Consider the following 23,085-nt stretch of genomic DNA (forward strand, 5'->3'; position numbering starts at 1 on the left):
TAGAGTGTTGCCCCCGGGACATCCAGACGGACCCCCAGTGGGTCAGCAGGTCCAGGACAATGATGCAGGACTCAGGGATGTAGGCAAGCCACACCGCGTGCTCCACTGTGTTTATCCCCATTTCGATGCGCAGTCACCTCTTCCCTCTCATCACCGCGCGGCTGCCGGTGCCCGTAGCCAGTTGGATCACGTTATTATCCACCCAGGCGGGGATGGGTGGGCTGTGTTGGGGAGGATACTGGGACAGATGAGAGAGACCCCATGTCCACCAACACACGGCATCTGATGTCCTACATCACACAGTCCACGTATAAGCCTTGCTCTTCACCCTCACGGCGAGGTGACAACGGAGGGGTTCTGCTGGAGGACTTGGGCAGTGTCGACCGCTCGGCGATTCCCGATGGCAGCGCTGGGCAGTGGTGCAAGTGTGGTGCAGACCTGGGCCAGATGGCCTACCTCACTGCACCGGTAGCAGAGATCGATTTGTGGCCCTTGGCAGGGCCGGTGCAGCACTGATCGGGCCTGTCTCACGGGCTCCTCCTCATCAGTTTCCTTCTCCACCTCGGTGACAGGAGCCCGGGCTCGCAGCATGTGGGGCAATGCTGGAACGCCTTGAGGGGCTAAAATTGCTTCTGCCCTCTCTGTCAGTGCCAGCACCTGAGGCAGCAATGATGGTGAGTCAGGTGAACGTGCTGCCGAAGGCACTCTAGTGTCAGGCCCTTTACAAAGGTGTGGAGGGCAAGCTCTTCCTGGGCTGCGGGAGGGAACTGGGGGTAGCCATGCCCAGCACAGTGGCGGTGATCAGGCGTTCTCCCGTCCAGTGCTGTCTGCTGCATAGTTCTTCCCTCATTGCTTCCTCCTGGGGCCTCCACTCGAAACGCAGCTCCAGTGCGCTATGAAGGCCCTGTAGTCTCACTGTTAGCCCGGCGTTCGGTCGAGGAGGGCCCATGGTATCCCCCTCCCTCCAGTTCCAGGGCACAGAAAACCACTGTCTCAGTGGGGCTCCACACATTGAGCCATGTGGCAAGTTTGACTTGCACCAGGAAAGGCTCCAGGCAGCAGGTACCGTCGTATCCGGGAGCTTCAGGGTGGACCTTGTGGAGGTAATCGTTGAAGCCCTTTGGTCTGTCAAGGTGCCCATCCTCCCATGGCCATGGGACCCCAGTGTGGGTCATGACGGAGGTGGCTGATGTGCTCTGCATGTCCCCCGGATTATGGAGCCTGGGTACGCTTAACCCATCGGGGCTCCCTGGGAAGGCACGATGCTCGGTTCCCAGATGCTTCCTCCAGATCTTCGGGATCCAGGCCCAGAATGCAGTGGAGGCAAACTGTACGGTACCTCGAGTTACTCCCCAGGTCTGAAGCCAGTCTATCCGATGTTGTAGCTCTTCAATCTGATTGTCAATTTCACATCCGCCTCCTGACACCAATGTGGTGAGCATTTGGCCCATAATGACAGATGAAGAAGCTCATTTAACTCGGCCACCATTTTATTGTGATAAAAATGTCACAACATGAGACAGTGATATCTGACTCTGAACAGAAGAGACCTGATGTCACTGAAGACGGGAATGGCTGGATGTTGTGTGTGGGTGAGAAGGGAGGAGATGGGTGTCTGGTGTGAGTGGTGTGGACTGTGCTTCAGGAGAGGGGAATGCAGGGGATGAGAGGTTTGATCTGTTGTACCCGTAATGTTTATTGGCTTCTCACGGAGTCAGGCCTGTCATTATCTGCAGCCAATTTCATCCAGACCAATTATTCAATGTATTTTTTAAATCTCTCTACCGTCCCCACCCACCCTGTCTCTCTTTACAGATCCCCAGTCAGACACAACTCGGGAACCCCAGGGAACAGCGACGGGAGAACCTGGTCTGAGTTTGACCACCACCCCAGAAGGAAATGCAAGCTCACGTACAGATCCCCAGTCAGACACAACTCGGGAACCCCAGGGAACAGCGACAGGAGAACCTGGTCTGAGTTTGACCACCACCCCAGAAGGAAATGCAAGCTCACGTACAGATCCCCAGTCAGACACAACTCGGGAACCCCAGGGAACAGCGACGGATGACCCTGGTCTGAGTTTGACCACCACCCCAGCAGGAAATGCAAGCTCACGTACAGATCCCCAGTCAGACACAACTCGGGAACCCCAGGGAACAGCGACCGGAGAACCTGGTCTGAGATTGACAACCACCCCAGAAGGAAATGCAAGCTCACGTACAGATCCCCAGTCAGACACAACTCGGGAACCCCAGGGAACAGCGACGGGTGATCCTGGTCTGAGTTTGACCACCACCCCAGAAGGAAGTGCAAGCTCACGTACAGATCCCCAGTCAGACACAACTCGGGAACCCCAGGGAACAGTGACGGGAGAACCTGGTCTGAGTTTGACCACCACCCCAGCAGGAAATGCAAGCTCAGGTACAGATCCCCAGTCAGACACAACTCGGGAACCCCAGGGAACAGCGACAGGAGAACCTGGTCTGAGTTTGACCACCACCCCTGAAGGAAATGCAAGCTCACGTACAGATCCCCAGTCAGACACAACTCGGGAACCCCAGGGAACAGCAACGGGTGAACCTGGTCTGAGTTTGACCACCACCCCAGAAGGAAATGCAAGCTCACGTACAGATCCCCAGTCAGACACAACTCGGGAACCCCAGGGAACAGCAACGGGTGAACCTGGTCTGAGTTTGACCATCACCCCAGAAGGAAATGCAAGCTCACGTACAGATCCCCAGTCAGACACAACTCGGGAACCCCAGGGAACAGCGACGGGAGAACCTGGTCTGAGTTTGATCACCACCCCAGAAGGAAATGCAAGCTCACGTACAGATTCCCAGTCGGGCACAACTCGGGAACCCCAGGGAACAGCGACGGGTGAACCTGGACTGAGTTTGACCACCACCCCAGCAGGAAGTGCAAGGTCACGTACAGATTCCCAGCCGGACACAACTCGAGGACCACAGGGAGCAGTGATGGGAGAACCTGGTCTGAGTTTGACCACCAGCAAAGCAGCGTCTGCAAGATCAGGTACAGATACCCAGTCAGACACAACTCAGGAAGCGCAGAAAACAGTGACTGGAGTACCTGGTCCGGGTTTGATCACCACCCCAGAAGGATCTGCGAACTCAGGTATCCATGGTGGGGATCACTGAATGGAATGTTGTTCCCCATGGTCAGTCCTTAAAATTCATCCTGTGTCAGACTGAGGGCAGTGACGGAGGTGGCGGTGGGGAGAGGAACATAGGGAAAGTGAGGAGAGAGGGAGTTGGGCAGAGAACAAGAGAGGTAGGTAGGGAGATACCAAGGGGAGTGGGAGTTGGGGAATGACTGAAGGGAGGGAAAGTTAGGGGGAGATCGAGGGGAGAAGATGAAAGAGAACAATGTGTGAAGGAGATAGCTGGAGACCGAGGGGAGAGAGAGGTATGAGAGTTACGGAGAGTGAGGGAAGAAAGAGATATGGAGAGACCAAAGAGAGAGGTAGATAAGGAGAGTCCGAGGGGAGAGGGAGTTAGGGAGCAACCACGGGGAGTGGGAGTTTGGAAGACACTGAGCGAGGGGATGGAGGGTACTGTGGCGACAGGTAGGTAGAGAGAGACTGAGTGGAGAGGGTGACGGTGAGGGGTGGGGCAGAGAGGGTGGGCGCGAGAGATGGGGTGAAGGTGAAAGATAGAGTGGAGGGTGAAAGTGAGGGACGGAGTGGAGAGGGTGGAGGTGAGAGTGAAGGGGGAGGAACAGATGGAGAGAACAAGGGAAGTGAGAGGTCCAGATGGACCTGGGGCAGAGAGGCTGGGAGACTGAAGGATGAGGGAGATAGGGAGAATGGGGGAAGAGTGTCATCATGAGAGACCGGGAGAGGGGGAGGTCGGAAGAGACTGAGGGGAGGGGAATGTATGGAGAGGCGAAGGGAAGTGGGATGTAGCGAACGACTGAAGGAAGAGAAAGTTAGGGGGAGATTGAGTGAAGAAGGGGAGGGAGACACAGAGGTTAGTGGGAGTTAGGGAGAGACTGAGAGGAGAGAGAGGGGTAGCATTACACTGAGGGAAAGAGAGGTAGTGAAAGTCTGAGAGGAGAGAGAGAGCTGGGGAGTGACTGAGGGGAGAGTGAGGTAGGGAGACACTGAGGGCAGAGGGAAATAGGGAGACACCGAGGAGTGTGGGAAGTCGGGAGAGGCTGAGTGAAGGAGTAAATCAGGCAGAAATCGAGTGGAGAGAGAGAGAGGGGGAGGGAGCAAGGGATTTAGAGACATTGAGGGGAGAGGGAGATCAGCAGCGAACAAAGGAGGTGTGACTTTTGGACAGAACGAAGGGGGAGTGAGTCGGGGAAAGGCTGAGGGCAGAGGAAGGTAGGTAGAGACAGGTATCAGGCAAATACAGAGAGCGAGGGGAGAAGGAGATATTGAGAGACTGACGAGAGAGGTAGATAGGAAGAGTCTGTTGGGTGGAGGGAGTTAAGAAGAGTGTTAGGGAGGGTTCGAGTGCAGAGGGAAGTCAAGAAAGACAAAGGAGAGGAGAAGGTAGGGAGAAACAGGGTTGAGGGTTTCATCGAGAGACTAAGGGGAGGGGGAAAAGAGGTAGGGAGAGATCGAGGGGTGGGGGAGTTGGGGAAAGATAGAGGGGAGGGGGAAGTGGGGAGAGACGGGGGGGAGGGGGAGGTAGGGAGACTCCTAGGGGAGAGGGAGTCAAGATTCAGTTTCTTGCGGGCATACTCAATAAATCCACTACCCCTTAAGGAATCAATGAAAGTCTGCCCCAACAGGGGGGACAACCAGTGTTTAAAAGAGAACAAACTGAGCAAATACAAATAGAAAGAAAAATAATAAATAATACTGATGATAAATAGATGAACAATAAATATCGAGAACATGAGATGAAGAGCCCATGAAAGTGAGTCGATGGGTTGTGGGATGAGTTCAATGAAGTTGAGTGAAGTTATCCACACTGGTTCCGGAGCCTGATGGTTGACGGTAATAACTCTTCCTGAACCTGGTGGTGTGGGTGCTGAAGCTGCAGTACCTCTTTCCTGATGGCAGCAGCGAGAAGAGAGCACGGCCTGGGTAGTGTGGGTCCTTACGATGGATGCTGCTTTCCTGTGACAGACCCTGTGGATATGGGGAGAGCACGGCCTGGGTAGTGTGGGTCCTTATGATGGATGCTGCTTTCCTGTGACAGACCCTGTGGGTGTGGGGAGAGCACGGCCTGGGTAGTGTGGGTCCTTATGATGGATGCTGCTTTCCTGTGACAGACCCTGTGGATATGGGGAGAGCACGGCCTGGGTAGTGTGGGTCCTTACGATGGATGCTGCTTTCCTGTGACAGACCCTGTGGATATGGGGAGAGCACGGCCTGGGTAGTGTGGGTCCTTACGATGGATGCTGCTTTCCTGTGACAGACCCTGTGGATATGGGGAGAGCACGGCCTGGGTAGTGTGGGTCCTTATGATGGATGCTGCTTTCCTGTGACAGACCCTGTGGATATGGGGAGAGCACGGCCTGGGTAGTGTGGGTCCTTATGACGGATGCTGCTTTCCTGTGACAGACCCTGTGGGTATGGGGAGAGCACGGCCTGGGTAGTGTGGGTCCTTATGATGGATGCTGCTTTCCTGTGACAGACCCTGTGGATATGGGGAGAGCACGGCCTGGGTAGTGTGGGTCCTTATGATGGATGCTGCTTTCCTGTGACAGACCCTGTGGATATGGGGAGAGCACGGCCTGGGTAGTGTGGGTCCTTATGATGGATGCTGCTTTCCTGTGACAGACCCTGTGGATATGGGGAGAGCACGGCCTGGGGAGTGTGGGTCCTTATGATGGATGCTGCTTTCCTGTGACAGACCCTGTGGATATGGGGAGAGCACGGCCTGGGTAGTGTGGGTCCTTATGATGGATGCTGCTTTCCTGTGACAGACCCTGTGGGTATGGGGAGAGCACGGCCTGGGTAGTGTGGGTCCTTATGATGGATGCTGCTTTCCTGTGACAGACCCTGTGGATATGGGGAGAGCACGGCCTGGGTAGTGTGGGTCCTTATGATGGATGCTGCTTTCCTGTGACAGACCCTGTGGGTATGGGGAGAGCACGGCCTGGGTAGTGTGGGTCCTTATGATGGATGCTGCTTTCCTGTGACGGACCCTGTGGATATGGGGAGAGCACGGCCTGGGTGGTGTGGGTCCTTATGATGGATGCTGCTTTCCTGTGACACACCCTGTGGATATGGGGAGAGCACGGCCTGGGTAGTGTGGGTCCTTATGATGGATGCTGCTTTCCTGTGACAGACCCAGTGGATACGGGGAGAGCACGGCCTGGGTAGTGTGGGTCCTTATGATGGATGCTGCTTTCCTGTGACAGACCCTGTGGATATGGGGAGAGCACGGCCTGGGTAGTGTGGGTCCTTATGATGGATGCTGCTTTCCTGTGACAGACCCTGTGGATATGGGGAGAGCACGGCCTGGGTAGTGTGGGTCCTTATGATGGATGCTGCTTTCCTGTGACAGACCCAGTGGATACGGGGAGAGCACGGCCTGGGTAGTGTGGGTCCTTATGATGGATGCTGCTTTCCTGTGACAGACCCTGTGGATATGGGGAGAGCACGGCCTGGGTAGTGTGGGTCCTTATGATGGATGCTGCTTTCCTGTGACAGACCCTGTGGGTATGGGGAGAGCACGGCCTGGGTAGTGTGGGTCCTTATGATGGATGCTGCTTTCCTGTGACAGACCCTGTGGATACGGGGAGAGCACGGCCTGGGTAGTGTGGGTCCTTATGATGGATGCTGCTTTCCTGTGACAGACCCTGTGGATATGGGGAGAGCACGGCCTGGGTAGTGTGGGTCCTTATGATGGATGCTGCTTTCCTGTGACAGACCCTGTGGGTATGGGGAGAGGGTCAAATCCACAACTTTGTGAAGGATTTTCTGTTCAAGGGCATGAGTTTCCATTCTAGGCAGTGAAGAGCCAGTCACTATACTCTCCACCACACATCTCTGGAAGTTTGTCAAAGTATCAGATGTCTTGCTGAATCTTCACTGGATTCTGAGGAAGTAGAGGTGCTGCCCTGCTTTCTTTGTAATTGCACTGATGTGCTGGGCCCAGGACAGATCGTCTGAGATGATAACACCGAGGAAGTTAAAGTTGTCGACCCTCTCCACCTCTGATCCCCCAATGAGGACTGGCTCATGGACCTCTGGTTTCCTCCTCCTGGAGTCAATGATCCGTTCCTTCATTTCATTGACATTAAACTCACTCTGTCCTTGGGTACTGGTGCGATTGTCACTCTTTTGTAGCAGCTGGGAACCTCCGATTCCAGCAGGGAGAGATTGAAGAATTCCTCGAACTCTCCCACAGTTGGTTGGCACAAGTTTTCAGTTCCCTACCAGGTAGACCATCAGGGCCTGATGTCTTGTGAGGGTTCACCCTGTCTAACGATGTTCTGATGTCGACCTTGAAGTCTGAGATCACAGGGTCAACAGGTGCCACCGGGGTAGTTTTATTCCCCCTTTCGAAGCGTGAATGAAAGGCATTGAGCTCATCTGGGAGTGAAGCATCACGGCCATTCTTGATGTTGGGTTTTGCCTTGTAGGAAGTGATGGCCTGCAGACCCTGGCAGAGCTGAGTAGGTTAAAATGTCGGCACCACACTGTGGGCTGAAGGGCCTGTACTGTGCTGGAGAGACCAATGTTCCGTCTGTCAGAGCCCGACCAAAGGTTGGGAGAGAGAGTGTAAAAGGAGCAGATTCAGGTAGGGCCGGTCATTTTCGGCTGTGCAGGTGCGGTACGTGTCGGTGTTGGAGGCTGAAACTCGGCTGAAATAAAAGGGAGGGATGGTCAAGCAGAGCGGCCATTGTCAGACTGTGCAGTGAAAGAGTGGGAAGGTCTTTTCTTTCAGTACAGAGTATTTAGGAAGGAATGCTCCTCTTGTCAGATGTGGAATGCATCTTACCTGACTGTTTCCCTGAGGACTACATCTGCGGGAAGTGCACCCAACTTCAGTGCCTGACTGACCGGGTCACGGAGCTGGAGTTGGATGTAGTTAGGATCATCCGGGAAGCTGAAGGTTTTACAGATGAGAATTGTGAAAGGTGGTCACACCCAGAGTACAGGATTTGCACAGTAGATGAGTGACCACCAGGAGAGGTAAGGGGATGGGGAAGTCAGTGCAGAGTTCCCCTGGGGCCATTCCCCTCAGCAACAAATATATCTCTTTGGATCCTGCTGGGGGACGACCCATCAGGGCACGGCAGCAGCAGTAGCCAGGCTGGTGGAACTGGCTGGCTCTGAGACTCCACAGGGAATAGTAACGTCAGGCAGTATGGCAGTTGTAGGAGACTCGAAGACTGGGGGACAGAAAGGAGATACTGCAGCCACAAGAGAGAGACCAGGATAGTGTGTGGACTTTCTGGTGCGAGGGTCTGGGATGTATTGGAGCGGCTGCAGGATATTCTCAAGGGGGAGGGTGAACAGCCAGAGCTCGTGGTGCATATTGGCACGAATGACAGAAACATAAAAGGGGAAGAGGTCCTACGCAGTGAGTATACAGAGTTGGGAAAGAGGCTGAAGAGAAGGACCTGCAAGGTAGTAATCTCCGGATTACTCCCAGTGCCACGGGCTAGTACAGGTAGGAATGGGGTGATAGCACAGATGATGAGTGGCTGCTGAGATGGTGCAGGGACAGGGTTTCATGTTCTTTGATCATTGGAATCTTTTCTGGGGAAGGGGTGACCTATACAAGAGGGACAAGTTGTACCTGAGCTGGATGGGAACCAATATCCTGACCCGGAGGTTTGCTGATGCTACTCGGGAGAGTCTCAACTAGTTTTGCAGGGGGCTGGGAACTAAAGCCCCAGGTCAGTGATGGAAACATCGGACCAGTAGGTAGATGTTAGGGAAGGAATTGAAAAGCAGATTCGAAATAACAGGTATGATGGGTCAGGTTGTGTGAAGTTTGTATATGTTAATGCTTGGAGTATTATGGGTAAAGGTGATGAACTTAGAGCATGGGTCAGTACATGGAACTACGATGTTGTGGCCATTACTAAAACTTGGTTGAAAGAGGGGCAAGAATGGGTGATTTATGTATCAAGTTTTAATATTTAAGAAGATAGAGAAGGTGGTAAAAGAGGTGGTGATGGATGGGGGGAGTTGCACTACTAATCAGGGACAGTATCACAGCAGCACTCAGGGGAGACATAATGGAGGGGTCAGACTCTGAGTCCATTGGATAGAACTCAGGAATAGGAATAACACAGTGCAATAACACTGACGGGATTGAACAACAGGCGTTTCCCCCCACCGACTTACCAATAGCCACCGGGACATTGAGGGGCAGATAGGTGATCAGATTAAGGAAATGTGTGAAAATAATAGGGTTGTTGTCATGGTGGTTTCAACTTCCCTAATATGAACTGGGATTTTCTTCATGCAAGTGGGTGAGATGGAGAAGAATTTGTTAAAAGTATCCAGAAGGGTTTCATAAATCCACATATGTCCACATATGTGTATGGTCCATGGAGAGGAGGGACTGTACTGGACATGGTGCTGGGTAATGATCCTGGCCAGGTGTCTGACCTTTCAGTGGGTGAGCAGTTAGGGAACAGTGACCACAACTCCTTAACTGTCAGGACAGTGATAGATAAGGATCGGTATGGTCCTTGCAGGAGAGATTTAAATTGGAGTAGGGCAAATAATGTGGGCATTAGTCAGGAACTAAGGAGTGTTAATTGGGGACACCTTTTCTCTGGTAAGTCCACATCTGACACATGGAGGGTATTTAAAGATCAATTACACAGGGTACTGGAAAGATATGTGCCTGTTAGAAGGAAGGACAGAGGTGGAAAGATAAGAGAAGCTTGGATGTCCAGAGAGGTGATGAATTTTGTCAAGAAGAAAACGTAAAACCTCTGAAGTCAGGATCAAACAAAACACATGAGGAGTATAAAGAAATCAAAAAAGAGCTAAAGAAGGGAATTCAGAAAGACAGGAGGGGCAAAGAAAAGTCCTTGGCAGGTAGGATTACGGTAAATCCCAAGGCATTCTCTACATAAGTCAAGGAAGAGGATAACTAGGGAAAGGGTAGGAACACTCAAGGATTCTTTGCTTGGATGCAGAGAATGTGAGTGAGGTACTTAATGAGCACTTTGCTTCAGTGTTTACCGAGGAAAGGGATGTGGAGGACCAGGAGATCAGTGCTGAGTGTATAAATATGTTAGGGTGTTTAGAGGTCAAGGAAGAGGAAGTGTTGGGCCTCCTGATGGGTTTTAAGTTGAATAAATCCCCAGGTCCCAATGGGATTTCTCCCAGGTTATTTTAGGAGGCAAGAGATGAGATTGCTGGGGCCTTGACCAGAATCTTCATGCCGTCTCTTACCACAGGTGAGATCCCAGAAGACTGGTCAGTAGCTAATATTGCACCTCTGTTTAAAGAATGAAACAAGGGAAAATCATGGGAACTAGAGACTCAAACATGAGGAAATCTGCAGATGCTGGAAATTCAAACAACACACACAAAATGCTAGTGGAACACAGCAGGCCAGGCAGCATCTATAAGGAGAAGCACTGTCGACGTTTCGGGCCAAGACCCTTCATCAGTGCTTCTCCTTATAGATGCTGCCTGGTCTGCTGTGTTCCACCAGCATTTTCTGTGGGAGCTATAGACTGGTGAGTCTCACCCCATTATCATCAGACTCTTGAACAAACATCTTGTCCGATAGGAGGATCTGTCCTGGGACCAGCACGTAAGTGTCATTACAAAGAAGGTTATGGCAGCTCCTCTACCTTCTGAAATATTTTCCACAGATACAGTCTGTCACCTAAAACTGACCAACTTCTATAGATGTGTGGTGGAGACTATTTCTGACTGGTTACATCACGGCCTGGTATGGAAACACCAATGACCAAGATCAGAACAGTAGTGGATGCAGCCCAGTCCATCACAGGAAAAGCCGTCCCCACCATTAAACACATCTACAAGCAGCATCCATCATCAAGGACCCCACCATCCAGTCCATGCTGTCTTCTCACTGCTGCCATCGGGAAGGAGGTACAGGAGCCTTAGCTCCCACACTACCCCTCAAACCATCAGGCTCCTGAACCAGTGTGGATAATGTCAATATTTATCTCAGTGTTTCTTAAATACCCCTAATATATCTGAATCTACCACCACCCCTGGCAGGACGTCCATGCGCCCACCACTCTCTGTGTGTAAAAAATATAAAGAAAAAACCTTAGCTTTGAAAATTATGGCCCCTGGTATTAGCCACATCCATCCTGGGAAATAAATATCTGGCTGTCCATTCGATCCATTCCTCTTCCCATCCTTTACACCTTTATCAAGTCCCCTCTCATCCTCCTTCACTCCAGTGATAAAAGCCTGAGCACACTCTCGAAAGCTTCCACATCCTTCCCATAATGAGGTGAGCAGAACCACCCAACCCAGTCTGCCCTGACACACATGGGGAGCAGGGAAACATTGTAAAGGCCACGGTGGGGAGGAAGGGAATGGGGAAGAGTGAAGGAGAATGGAGGGGTAGGAGGGGAAAGACTGGGGTGGAGGGAATACCATGGGGAGAGGAAGGAGAGTTGGGAGGGGACATCCACAGTACATCTATAGAAATCTGCTGTCTCTTCAATTATAATTTACTATTATAAACGGATTATTATTAGATTATTAAAACATAAATTATTAGAGTATTATAATTACTGTGGAAAGGAGAAGTACAGACAGACATTGTTTACACTTCTTGCTGCCTCAGTAAAGCAGCCAGCGTAATCAAAGACCCCACCCCGGACATTCTCTCATCTCCCCCTCCCATCGGGCAGTAGATACAGAAGTCTGAAAGCACGTACCACCAGGCTCAAGGACAGCTTCTACCCCCACTGTCATCAGACTCTTGAACAGACATCTTGTACGATAAGAGGATCTGTCCTGGGACCAGTATGTAAGTGTCATTACAAAGAAGGCATGGCAGCTCCTCTACTTTCTGAGAAGTTTGCACAGATTCAGTCTGTCACCTAAAGCTTTGACCAACTTCTATAGATATGTGGTGGAGAGTATTTCTGACTGGTTGCATGACAGCCTGGTCTGGAAACACCAATGACCAAGATCAGAACAGTAGTGGATGCAGCCCAGTCCATCACAGGAAAAGCCGTCCTCACCATTAAACACATCTACAAGCAGCATCCATCATCAAGGACCCCACCATCCAGTCCATGCTGTCTTCTCACTGCTGCCATCGGGAAGGAGGTACAGGAGCCTTTGGTACCACATCAGCGAGTTAATACCCTTCAAACCATCAGGATCCTGAATCAGTTTGGATAACTTCAATTCCTATTTCAGTGTTTCTTAAATGCCCCAATATATCTGACTCTACCACCACCCTGACAGGGCTGCTTGTAGGTGTCTTTAATGGTGAGGACGGCTTTTCCTGTGATGGACTGGGCTGCATCCACTACTGTGCTGGTCTTGGGCATTGGTGTTTCCAGACCAGGCTGTGATGCAACCAGTCAGAAATTCTCTCTGTTTACAGAACTGACTTCTGACATCCAGCTGATACTTTCCTCCAGTCACCTTAAAATTATGCCCCTGGTATTAGCTACATGTTTATTAATTTATTGAGATACAGAGTGGAACAGACCCTACTTGTCCTTCCAGCAATGCCCCTGTTTATTCCTTCACCTCATCACGATGCAATTTACAATGTCCAATTAACCTACCAACCAGTACGCCTTTGGAATTTGTGAGGAAACTGGGACACCTGGAGGAAACCCACATGGTCACGGGGAGAACATATAAACTCCTTACAAGCAGTGGTGAGAACTGAACCCGGGTCACTGGTACTGTAAAACGTTGTGTTTACCACTATACCACCATGCAGCCCCCTGGTGTGAGCCTCTTCCACCTGGGTGTCCACTCCATCTATGCCTCTTACCATCCTGTAGACCTCCATCATGTCACCTCTCACTCAATTAATTATCCTAAGACATTAATCCCAGCAACATCCTGGTAAATCTCCTCTGTACACTCTCTAAAGCTTCCACATCCTTCCTATACTGATGTGACCACAAGCACACATGCCCTGCCACCTATGGAAACCAGGTGAAGATTGTAAGGGGAGATGGAAGAGAATGGGGTACAGTGAAGGAGAATGGAGAGGTAGAAGAGGAAAGAGTGGGATGGAGGGAAGTTGGAAAGGCGAGAGGAATGAGAGTTGAGAGGAGGCAACAGGGGAGAGGTAACAGAAGGAGACCGGAGGTTGGGATGAGAGAAGGGTCTGGTGTATAGGATGAAGATAGGGGACTGGATGGGAGGAGGGGTGCTGAAAGGGAGCTTCCTTGGGGAGGAGAGGTAAGGAAGTTTCTGGAAGTTTCCCTCTAAGACACCCACTCCCCTGACTTGTAAATACATTGCTGTTCTTTCAGTGTCACTGGAACAAAACCCTGCAAATCCAAAATATCATTGTGGGTGTCCCTACACATCAAAGACTGCAGCAGTTCAAGAAGTCAGCTCACCACCACCACCATCATGGGCACCTCTGATGGAGCAGTTTATCATTGGCTCAGCCTCTGCAACTCTCACTCGAGATGAATTAAAAAAAACAAAATTATTTGTGCCCAGGGGTTGCTGAGGGTGGAAGTGCAGATGGGTGTTGTAGTTGGCAGAGAAAGAGGATGGGGAACGTGAGCTGTACATTAACACTGAACATCGTTCTGTCCCTCAGTCACAGACTCCACACTCGGTGATCCGTGTGTAACCCACACCGTCCTGGATCAGCCCTGGAGGAGCACGGATTGTTACCACACAGTGTGTACCGGTGGACAATGGATGGATGATGGAAATCTTGAAGTGGGATGGTACCGATTTAACAGGTAAAGTGAGGAGATAATCACTGAGAAACTGGACACAGAAGGGGAATGTAAACAGGGGAACAAGGGATGTGTGAATGTGAAATGCAGGGAGACCGGGATCATCAGTGACTACACTGAGATGGGGAGTAAATACAGGGAGAGGGGAGATCCCACATTCTCAGGGTAGAGACAAGGGGGAGGTACAACAGAGAAGGAATTCCCAGGAATGGGGTGTTATTAACCAGAGACAGGGTACAGACAGGGTGAGTGTAATTTCCCATTTCTCTGAGTGAATAAGCCTCCTCAGATCAGGGACTGACTCTCCGATTGTTGTTTCAGTTCTGGAGGATGGAAGATTCCCGAGACGGTCGTTCCACAGGGTCGCTGCTCCGGGGAGAACCCAGGCTGGTTAAACGGTAGGGTCAGAGTTTACATCAGTGGGGCTCAGGTTTTTTCGGAGAAGGTCAGACTGATGACCCGGATCCCTTTAGATACGAACACAGAACTCCACTTCCCTGCGAGGACTTCCCACAGTCACCCAGACTACACTCCGGACCTGTATCCTCATGGAGTTTGGTGGAGGAGCTCCAGCTTCCTGGAGATTCCCAGGAGTTGGGCTGTGGTTCCATGGATTCAGAGCTGGTGAATTCTCTGACTGTCGGTGAAATTTTTACAGTGATTTTGTCTGGGCTTTGCAGCTAAACCTGAGTTTGGGAACATCAGGGGTGCGGCTTCACCAGATGTCAGTCATATCAGGGCTGGGGCTTCACAAGCTGTCAGTCACATCAGGGGCGGGGCTTCACCAATGTCAGTCACATGATGGGTGGGGATTCACCTGATTTCAGTCACATAGGAGAGGGACAACAGCATCTGTCAACCACAGCTGGATCTGCATCTCTTCAGAGGCCCCTAGCATCGACACGGAACCTGATCTCCCTGAGAGATCTCCCCATAGTCACTCAGACCACACTATGTATCATCATGGAGTCCAGTGTAGCAGTACTGACTTCCTGGAGTTGGGTTACAGAACCCATCTGACCACAGAACCCATTCTGGATAATTCCTGGCAGGGGTTCAATGGCCACAGACTCATTTCAGTGGTGGGGCAATCTCCAGGGAGTTGGGGAAGTCTGCAGACATCATCGTCCACCAATTAGTGGGATAAATTAATGGTTGCCATGGTAATGTAGCGGTTAGCGCGTCGCTATTACGGCTCGGGACGTCGGAGTTCAGAGTTCAATTCCAGCATCATCTGTTCTCCCACCGTCTATACAGGTAGGTTAATTGGTCATTGTAAATTGTCCCATGATGAGGTTTGGGTTAATTGGGGTTGTTGAGGGTTACTTGGGTGGTGTGGCTCGAAGGGTCAGAAGACCTTACTCTGTGCTTTATTGCCAAATAGATAAATAATAAATTTAATTTACTAAACATTCAGTTCAATTGTGGAGAAAACATCAGAAATAGGAATAATACTGCAAGCTACAGACCAGTATGTCTCAGGTCAGTGGTGGGGAAGCTCGTGGATTAAATTAATGATCATTTGGAAGGTCATTGGTGAGTTAGGGACAATGAATGAGTCTTTCTTTGTGCGGGACAAGTCATGTCTTACTGACTTGCTTGAGTTTTGTGAGGAGTTGACAGAGGTGATTGATGAAAGTAGAGCTGTGGATGTTGTCTTCAGAGAATTTGGACCATAGGCTCATCAGACAGAGGAGCAGATTTTGGCCACTTTGCCCTTTGAGTCTGCTCTGCCATTCCATCATGGCTGATTTACTGTCCCCCTCAACCCCATTCTCATGCCTTCTTCCGTAACCTTTGACACCCTCATGGAATAAGAACCTATCAACCTCAACTTTAAGTATACCCAATGACGTGACTTCCACAGCCATTTGTGGCAATGAATTCCACAGAATCACCACCCTCTGGCTAAAGAAATTCATCCTCATCTCTATGCTAAAGGGAGATTTGTCTGTCCTGAGGCTGTGCCCTCTGGTCCCAGACTCCCCCACTATAGGAAACACCCTCTCCATGTCCACTCCATCCAGGCCTTTCAATATTCGATAGGTTTCAGTGAGATCCCCCAGACGTTTGACAAGTTCCCTCATGGAGGCTCATTCAGAAGATGAAGGTGCTGCTGCGGGGAGGGTGGGGTGGAGAGGGAGAGGGCAGCAGCTCAGTGCCGACTGAGGCCGGACCGGACCGTGGGTTGTGAACCACTGATTTACAGTGGGTCCTGATTCACATTCCCCGCTGTACTGTGGGACCGGGTACATTTTACAGTGCTTATAAATCTCATTCCAGGTTCTCATCCCAACGTGGGAGAGGGGGAGGTGAGCAGGACCGTCTGCTTCACTCACGCACAAGCCTCCTGTTACTGGAGCCAGGAGATCCAGGTGAAAAACTGCTCCGGTTACTTTGTGTATCGGCTGAAGGCCACACCCAGGCAACGTGCTGTGTACTGTGCAGGTAGATCATCGTTCCCCAGTGACACAGCAGTGTGGTAGTTGTGGGGAAATTCTGGGACGTCCTGAGTCACCAACACACACCACGGGCTGAGTTTTCCAGTCGCCTGCCCTGCCCGTGGTCTGTGATCACCTTTCCCGTATCCCCCTTCACACCGGGGTCAGAATGAAACTGCCCAGTCTGACCTGTGACAGTGATCATAGAACACAGAACAGTACAGCACAGCACAGGCCCTTTGGCCCACAATGCTATGCAGACCTACTCTGAGATCAATCTAACCCTTCCCTCCTACATAACCCTCCATGTTTTTGTCATCCACATACCTATGAGTTTGTTAAATGCCCCGAATGTATCTGTCTTTACCACTGCCCCTTGCAGGGTGTTCCACACACCCACCCCTCTCCACCCTATACTATACTTCAGGAAGAATCAGGATCTGGGTGAGGGATGGACAGCGTCCTCACTGAGGGTGGCGGCAGGGTTACGTGGTCAGTGTCACGGGAATTAGAAACGTGGGCTTCAGGGATCACTGACTGGGTCTGGGCTGATCAAATGGGTCGTGTTAAGATGGGATGGATGAGGGATCGGACAATGATCGTTGTGTGTTGGGGTGGTGGGAAACACTGAGAGTGCCAAGGCCCCAGTGACCGGGTGGGATCTCACTGGATACCTGGTGCGTCCATGGAGGTTAGTGATATTGGGGAGTTGTATCACTTCTGTGATACCGGAAGTGTACAGACCCACAGCTGGACAGTGCAGGTCAGGAATCAGTGGTCGGATCATTGAAGGAAATGCTGATCCCCCGTGTTGATCACTGAACTTCGTCCCAAAGTGTGGTAGTGTCTGGGAGAGGGAGGGATGGAGTGTCTAACAGGAGAAAGATGGAGTGAATGGCGAGAGTTGTGTCTGTGGGGTGGGGTAGATTTGAGTGGAGGGATTTCCGTGTCTCAGACAGGAGGGATGGATGGTAAAGAGTGAGGGATAGGAAGTGTTATGAAAGAAGAGGGTTGACTGAAGAGGGAGGAGTGAATGACATGGGCGGACTGTCTGTGGTTAGAGGTTTGAACTCGTGGGAACCCACGAAGCAATGACTGGAGAACCTGGGCTGGGTTTGTCCACCACACGATCTGGTGTCAGTGGAGGAGATTGTCGAAGGGAATGTTCCTCTCCCTGTTCAATCCCTGAACTTCATTCTGACTCGGGCTGAGGACAATGACTGATGTTCAGGAGGGAGAGTCAGTGGAGGGAAACTGAGTGTGTCAGGGTCATTGAGTTAACCCGTCTCCCCCACCTCCTGTCCCAGTCTGACATCCGAATTTGACAATTACACTCTGCCAACCGCTGTTAATTTCTTCATTTAATTTCCAGATCCACCGAATCCCAAAGGGACCAGCCAGAAGCCGTCCTCTGGCCCAGAGGAAGAGACATGCTCAGGTATCAGGTCTTGTTTGATAGAGGGGAGGGTGAGGGTGTCTTCAGTCCAGTTTGGATCCCAGTCACACCCTGTGACACCACCTGCAATATTCAGGAGCAAATACAGTCACAGTGTTGGGAGAGGCCTCATTAAACCCTTCACGTAGTTTGTGTAAATCTCTCAGACTCACCTTTGTGTACAGGTGTGTACAGCTCCTCATTCCACACCTACCTCGCTCCACTCCACCTTCCCTCTCTGACAGTCTGTGCGTCTCATCTCCGAGGGTCACTGATGCTCAGCATTAGACCCAGACAGTCTACCTCCCTGTTCACCCGCTGCCAAAGTCAGCTTACCCCAGCTCCTCCCCACTCCACTCCATCCCCTACCCCCTCTCCCTCACCTGAGGTTTGTACAGATGTCATGGTCTTGCATTCTCTGGAGTCGATGAGCCTGTTTCACCGACCTCACCCCCACCACCACCCTCACACTGGGGGTTTGCTGCCTCTGGACCGGCTCCGGCAAAGGTCTGACTGAGGACTTTTCTCAATCTTCCAGTGAAGGGGCTCCCGTCAAAGGACGAGTGTGAGGAGATGATCAACAGTGCCCAAGTGTTCATCATTGGGAAGAACAACCTGGGAAACCCCGAGGAGCAAGAGGCCTACCTCCGTCAGGTGAGAGATGTAGTCCACATTTATTCCCAGGGTGGAGATTGTGGTTCATGTGGCTTTGGTCATTCCTGTTCAATGAGCAGTGACTGTCCCTTCCTGATAAACGGTGAATGACTCAACCCAGAAACGGTGACACCTGAGTCACCGGCAACTATCTGTTTTCCATCACCACCCAACGTAAGAGATAAGAGCAGAATTAGGCCTTTGACCCCATCACGTCTCCCCTCAACCCCTTTCTCACGCTTTCTCTCCATAACCCTAACCCTCTTATTGATAAAGAAACTATCGATCTCTGTATAAATACACCAAGTAATTTGGCTCCACCACCAACTGTGGCAAAAAAATTCCACAAACTCACCTCAGTTTCAAAGAGACGTTCCTTTCCTGAGAGGTGTGTCCTTGGATCCGGGAGTCCCTCACTCACATCAAAACCCTTTACACATCCGCCCCATCCAGGCCTTTCAATATCCGGTAGTATCAGTGAGATTTCACCCCCCCACCCCCCCCATCTCCCTTTCCTGAGAGGTGTGTCCTTGGATCCGGGAGTCCCTCACTCACATCAAAACCCTTTACACATCCACCCCATCCAGGCCTTTCAATATCCGGTAGTATCAGTGAGATTTCACCCCCCCCCCCCATCTTCTGAACTCCAGCCCAGAGACCTCAAACACTCCTCATAAGTTAAGCCTTTCATTCCTGGGATTAATCTCCCCCAACTCCCTGTCACCGCTCCACATTTACAAAGTTTGCCCTTCCCCATTTATTCTTTGCTCTGTTCCCAGACGTCACTGGGTTTCAAAGTTCAAAGTAAGTTTATGATCAAAGTACTGTACGTCTCTGTCACCCCCTGAGATTTGTTTTCTTGTGGGCATACTCAATAAATCTATGGGATAATAACAGAATCAGTGAAAGTCTGCCCAACCAGGGTGTTCAACCAGCGTGCAGAACTCAACAAACTGTGCAAATGTAAAAAGAAGAAATAATAACAATAATAAATAAATATCAGGAACATGAGGTGAAGAGTGAGTCCCTGAAAGTGAGTCCATTGTTTGTGGGATGCAATGGGTATTATTTCCCAGATTTAAGGAGGAATCTGAGATTTGTGGATATAATGTAGGGAAGTGCACAGTCATGCACATTGGCAGAAGGAATAAAAGCATGGACTATTTATTAAATGGGGAGGAAATTGAAAACTCAGTGACTTGGGAGACCTCCTGCAGGATTCCCCAGAGGTTAACTTGCAAATTGAGTCGGTGGTAAGGAAGGCAAATGCAATGTTAGAATTCATTTCAAGAGGACAAGAATGCAAAAGCAAGGATGTAATGCTGAGTTTTTATAAGACATTGGTCAGACTACACTTAGACTATACAAAAGGTGTACTACCATTGGAGAGGACCCAGAAGCGGTTCACTAGATTGATATTAGGAATGAAAGGGTTAACACTTTGAGGCATGTTTGATGTCTCCAGACCTATACTCACTGGAGTTTAGAAGAATGAGGGGAGAATCTCATTGAAACCTATCGAATATTGAAAAGCCCAGAGAGAGTGGATATGGAGAGGATGTTTCCTGTTGTGGGGAGTGTAGGACAAGAGAGCACAGCCTCAGGATTGAGGTCATCCGTTCTGAACAGGGAACAGGAAAAATGTCTTTAGCCAGAGGGTGGTGAATCTGTGGAGGCTAAGTCATTGAGTATATTTACGGAGGAGGTTGATAGGTTCTTGACGAAGCAGAACGTCAAAGGTAATGGAAAGAAGGCAGGAGAATGGGGTTGAGAGGGACAATAAATCGGCCATGATGGAATGGCAAAGCGGACTCAACGGACTAAAATTCCCAACTCTGCTCCAATGTCTTGTGGTTCCGGTGCCTAATGGTTGTAGAGTAATAACTGTTCCTGAAACTGGTGGTATGGGACAAAACGCTCCTGTAACTCCTTACCGGTGGCAGCAGCGAGAGGCGGCCTGGCCTGGATTGTGAGGCTCCTTGATGGTGGATGCTGCTTTCTTGTGGCAGTGCTTCCTGTAGATGTGCTCGAAGATGGGGAGAGCTTTTCCTGTGATGGACCAGGCTGTATTCAACACTTTTCACAGTCTTTTCCATTTCTGGGCATTTACCCCATGACCACCGGCTATTCAGAGACCCACCCCACCAGTCTAGTTTAGACCTTCTGTGTTAGTTTCCCTGCAAAGATATTGGTTTCTCTCGGGTCCAAGTTCAACCCGTTCTCTTGTACAGTTTGTGTCTGTCCCAGAAGAGATCCAGGAACCTGAATCCCTACCGAGTGTACAAGCCGCAGAGCCACAAAGTCATCTGACCTACCGTTCTGTTTCTGTCCTCAATGGCAGAGTAAACCGGAGATCATTACCCTCGAGATCCTCCTCCTTCCCCAACACCCTCTGCTCATTCCACAGGATCTCATCCCTTCTTCTACAAACTGTATGTCGTTGGTAACAGATTGTACAGTGACCTCTGGTTGTTTGCCATAACACTGTAAGACATAGGAGCAGAAATAGCCATTTGGCCCATCGTGTCTCAGTATTATTTATTTACGTTTTTTATTTGAACAGAATATCATTTACAGTTCATTGTCAGTCTGTGTGTAGTTTTTCATTAATTCTGTTGTATTTTGCTGTTTGACTCTAAATTGCATCAAGAAAATGAATCTCAGGTTTGTATATGGTGACATATACCTACTTTGAGAATAAATTTACTTTGATCGTTGAACCTTTATGCCTTTTGTTGAGGCAACTGGGTTAACCAGAAACAGCTTTTTCTTAAGCTGCTCCCCTCATCTGGTCTGGCTGCTGGGGAGGGAGTGAACGGGATTCCACTCGACGTGCTGGGGGAGCGGGTGGGGGCAATTTCCCACACTGTCCAGACAAACCGATTTGCATGCTTGTGAGGAAGAGGGTTCCCCTGGTGTGGGGGAAAATGATTCCTGTGGGTGGGGGTGAGGGGCGGATGGTTATTTTACACGAATGGGAATTGTCTGATTTGGAAGGAATGGAGTTTTCCTGGTGTAGTTCTTGGTGTGGAGGAGAAGGGAATCTCCCGGTGGTAAGTGATGGATTCTGTAGGTGATGAGGGGAGGATCTCTCTGCTGTCCTGACCCCCCACACAGTGCGGTCTAACTGTGTTTCTTCACCATTGACACCCCTGTCCACAGGTGCGTGAGATGCTGATCGAACAGCTCCCCTGCAAGCACGTCCTGTCCAAGAGTGAACACGACAATGGGGGAGGGAAGTGAGAAGGAAGGTGTCAGATTGTGGTCTTCCAATGTATCACAGGCTGATGGACGGTGGTGATGTGTGTGAGGTGTTTGTGTGGTGTGGAGTGGGGCACGAGGTGGTGGTTGTTGTGGGGTGTGTGGGAAGATGGTGGGAAATTTAAATGTCAGTGAAATATCTGCATGAGCATGTATCTGGTTGTTCTGCTGTCATCTCTGTAGCTTATTAACAAGCAAGTTACTCTTCTGTTAGTTACTGATTTGAATTATTTCTCAGTTCAATGTAATAATGGCTTTAATCCAAGTAATGAAAGACACATTTGTGTTCATGTAATGTGGCTTCAATTATTTCTGTATTTCTTATGCATCCAATGATATTGTGTTACTGGAGGATGTACCACTGTTTTACTTCTACATTGATCAGTTATTAAAATTAATACAATAAAGACATTTAATTATTTTTTAAACCATCAACTTTGGATAAGGCCTTTTTAATTTGGAAAACCAAGGGAATAACTTTTTCAGAATTGTTTTTAGGTGATTGTTTAATTTGATTTGATTTAATACTCTTCCAATTTATTTTTTGAAATTTTAGATTTGATCAGAAAGTCTTTCTTCCTTATTTTTGGTCGTATCCTCAGAATGGACTGCCCAGTCCCATTTTTTCTCTTTTATGTTTAGTGTAGTGGTTTTTTTCCTTTTTCAATCAATAATTTAAAGTTTTCTTTTCTTTCTTCATGAACTGATAAGAGAATTAGTTGTCTTCTTTTTTATTATATATTACGTACTAGCTTATCACTATGTATGATTTGATAATGTCTATTTCTCTTTCTGTATTATTATCGATATACATATTTGAGATCATTCTCCTCCTGTCTGTATCTATGCTCATTTTAAATCAATAAAAAGATTGACAAAGAAAGAAGAAAGACACAACATATTCATACACATGTTGCCAGATAACTTGCTGACAAAGGAGACCAACCTGCACAGATGACAGTGTTGATATTGGTGACAGTGAGGGTAGTCTAAGGTTACCAGAAAGCATAGGAGCAGAATTAGGCCACTCGACCCATCAGTTCTGCTCTCCCATTGCATCATGGCTGATTTGTTATGCCATTCTCCTGCCTTCTCCCCGTAACCTTACTAATCAAGAACCTATCAACCTCCATTTTAAATAAACCAAATGACTTGTCCTCCACAGGCATCTGTAGCAATGAATTCCCCAGATTCACCACCCTCTGGATAAATAAAATCCTCATCGTATCTGTCCCAAAGAGACATCTATCTGTTCTGAGGCTGTGGCCTCTGGTCCTAGACTCCCTGACTATAAGAAACATCCTCTCCATGTCCACTTGATCCAGGTCTTTCAATATTCAATTGGTTTTAATTAGATCCCCCCTCACTCTTCTAAACTCTAGCCAGTGAGGGACCAGAACCATTAAACGCTCCTCATACGGTACTCCTTTCATTCCCAAGATTATCCAC

At 49.7% G+C, this 23,085-nt stretch overlaps 1 protein-coding gene across 1 annotated transcript; it reads left to right on the forward strand.

Moving 5' to 3' along the window:
- Positions 1-2,924: 2,924 nt before the first annotated feature.
- On the forward strand, positions 2,925-21,931 carry LOC140723865 (uromodulin-like). The gene is made up of 7 exons (XM_073038414.1): positions 2,925-3,033; positions 13,701-13,848; positions 14,167-14,243; positions 16,129-16,293; positions 17,659-17,724; positions 18,260-18,375; positions 21,538-21,931. Exons 1-7 carry the CDS (start codon positions 2,979-2,981, stop codon positions 21,616-21,618), a joined length of 708 nt encoding a protein of 235 aa, XP_072894515.1. The 5' UTR covers positions 2,925-2,978; the 3' UTR covers positions 21,619-21,931.
- The last annotated feature ends 1,154 nt before the right edge of the window (positions 21,932-23,085 follow it).

This window comes from Hemitrygon akajei, unplaced genomic scaffold (assembly GCF_048418815.1).
Source record: "Hemitrygon akajei unplaced genomic scaffold, sHemAka1.3 Scf000142, whole genome shotgun sequence".
NCBI lineage: Eukaryota > Metazoa > Chordata > Chondrichthyes > Myliobatiformes > Dasyatidae > Hemitrygon > Hemitrygon akajei.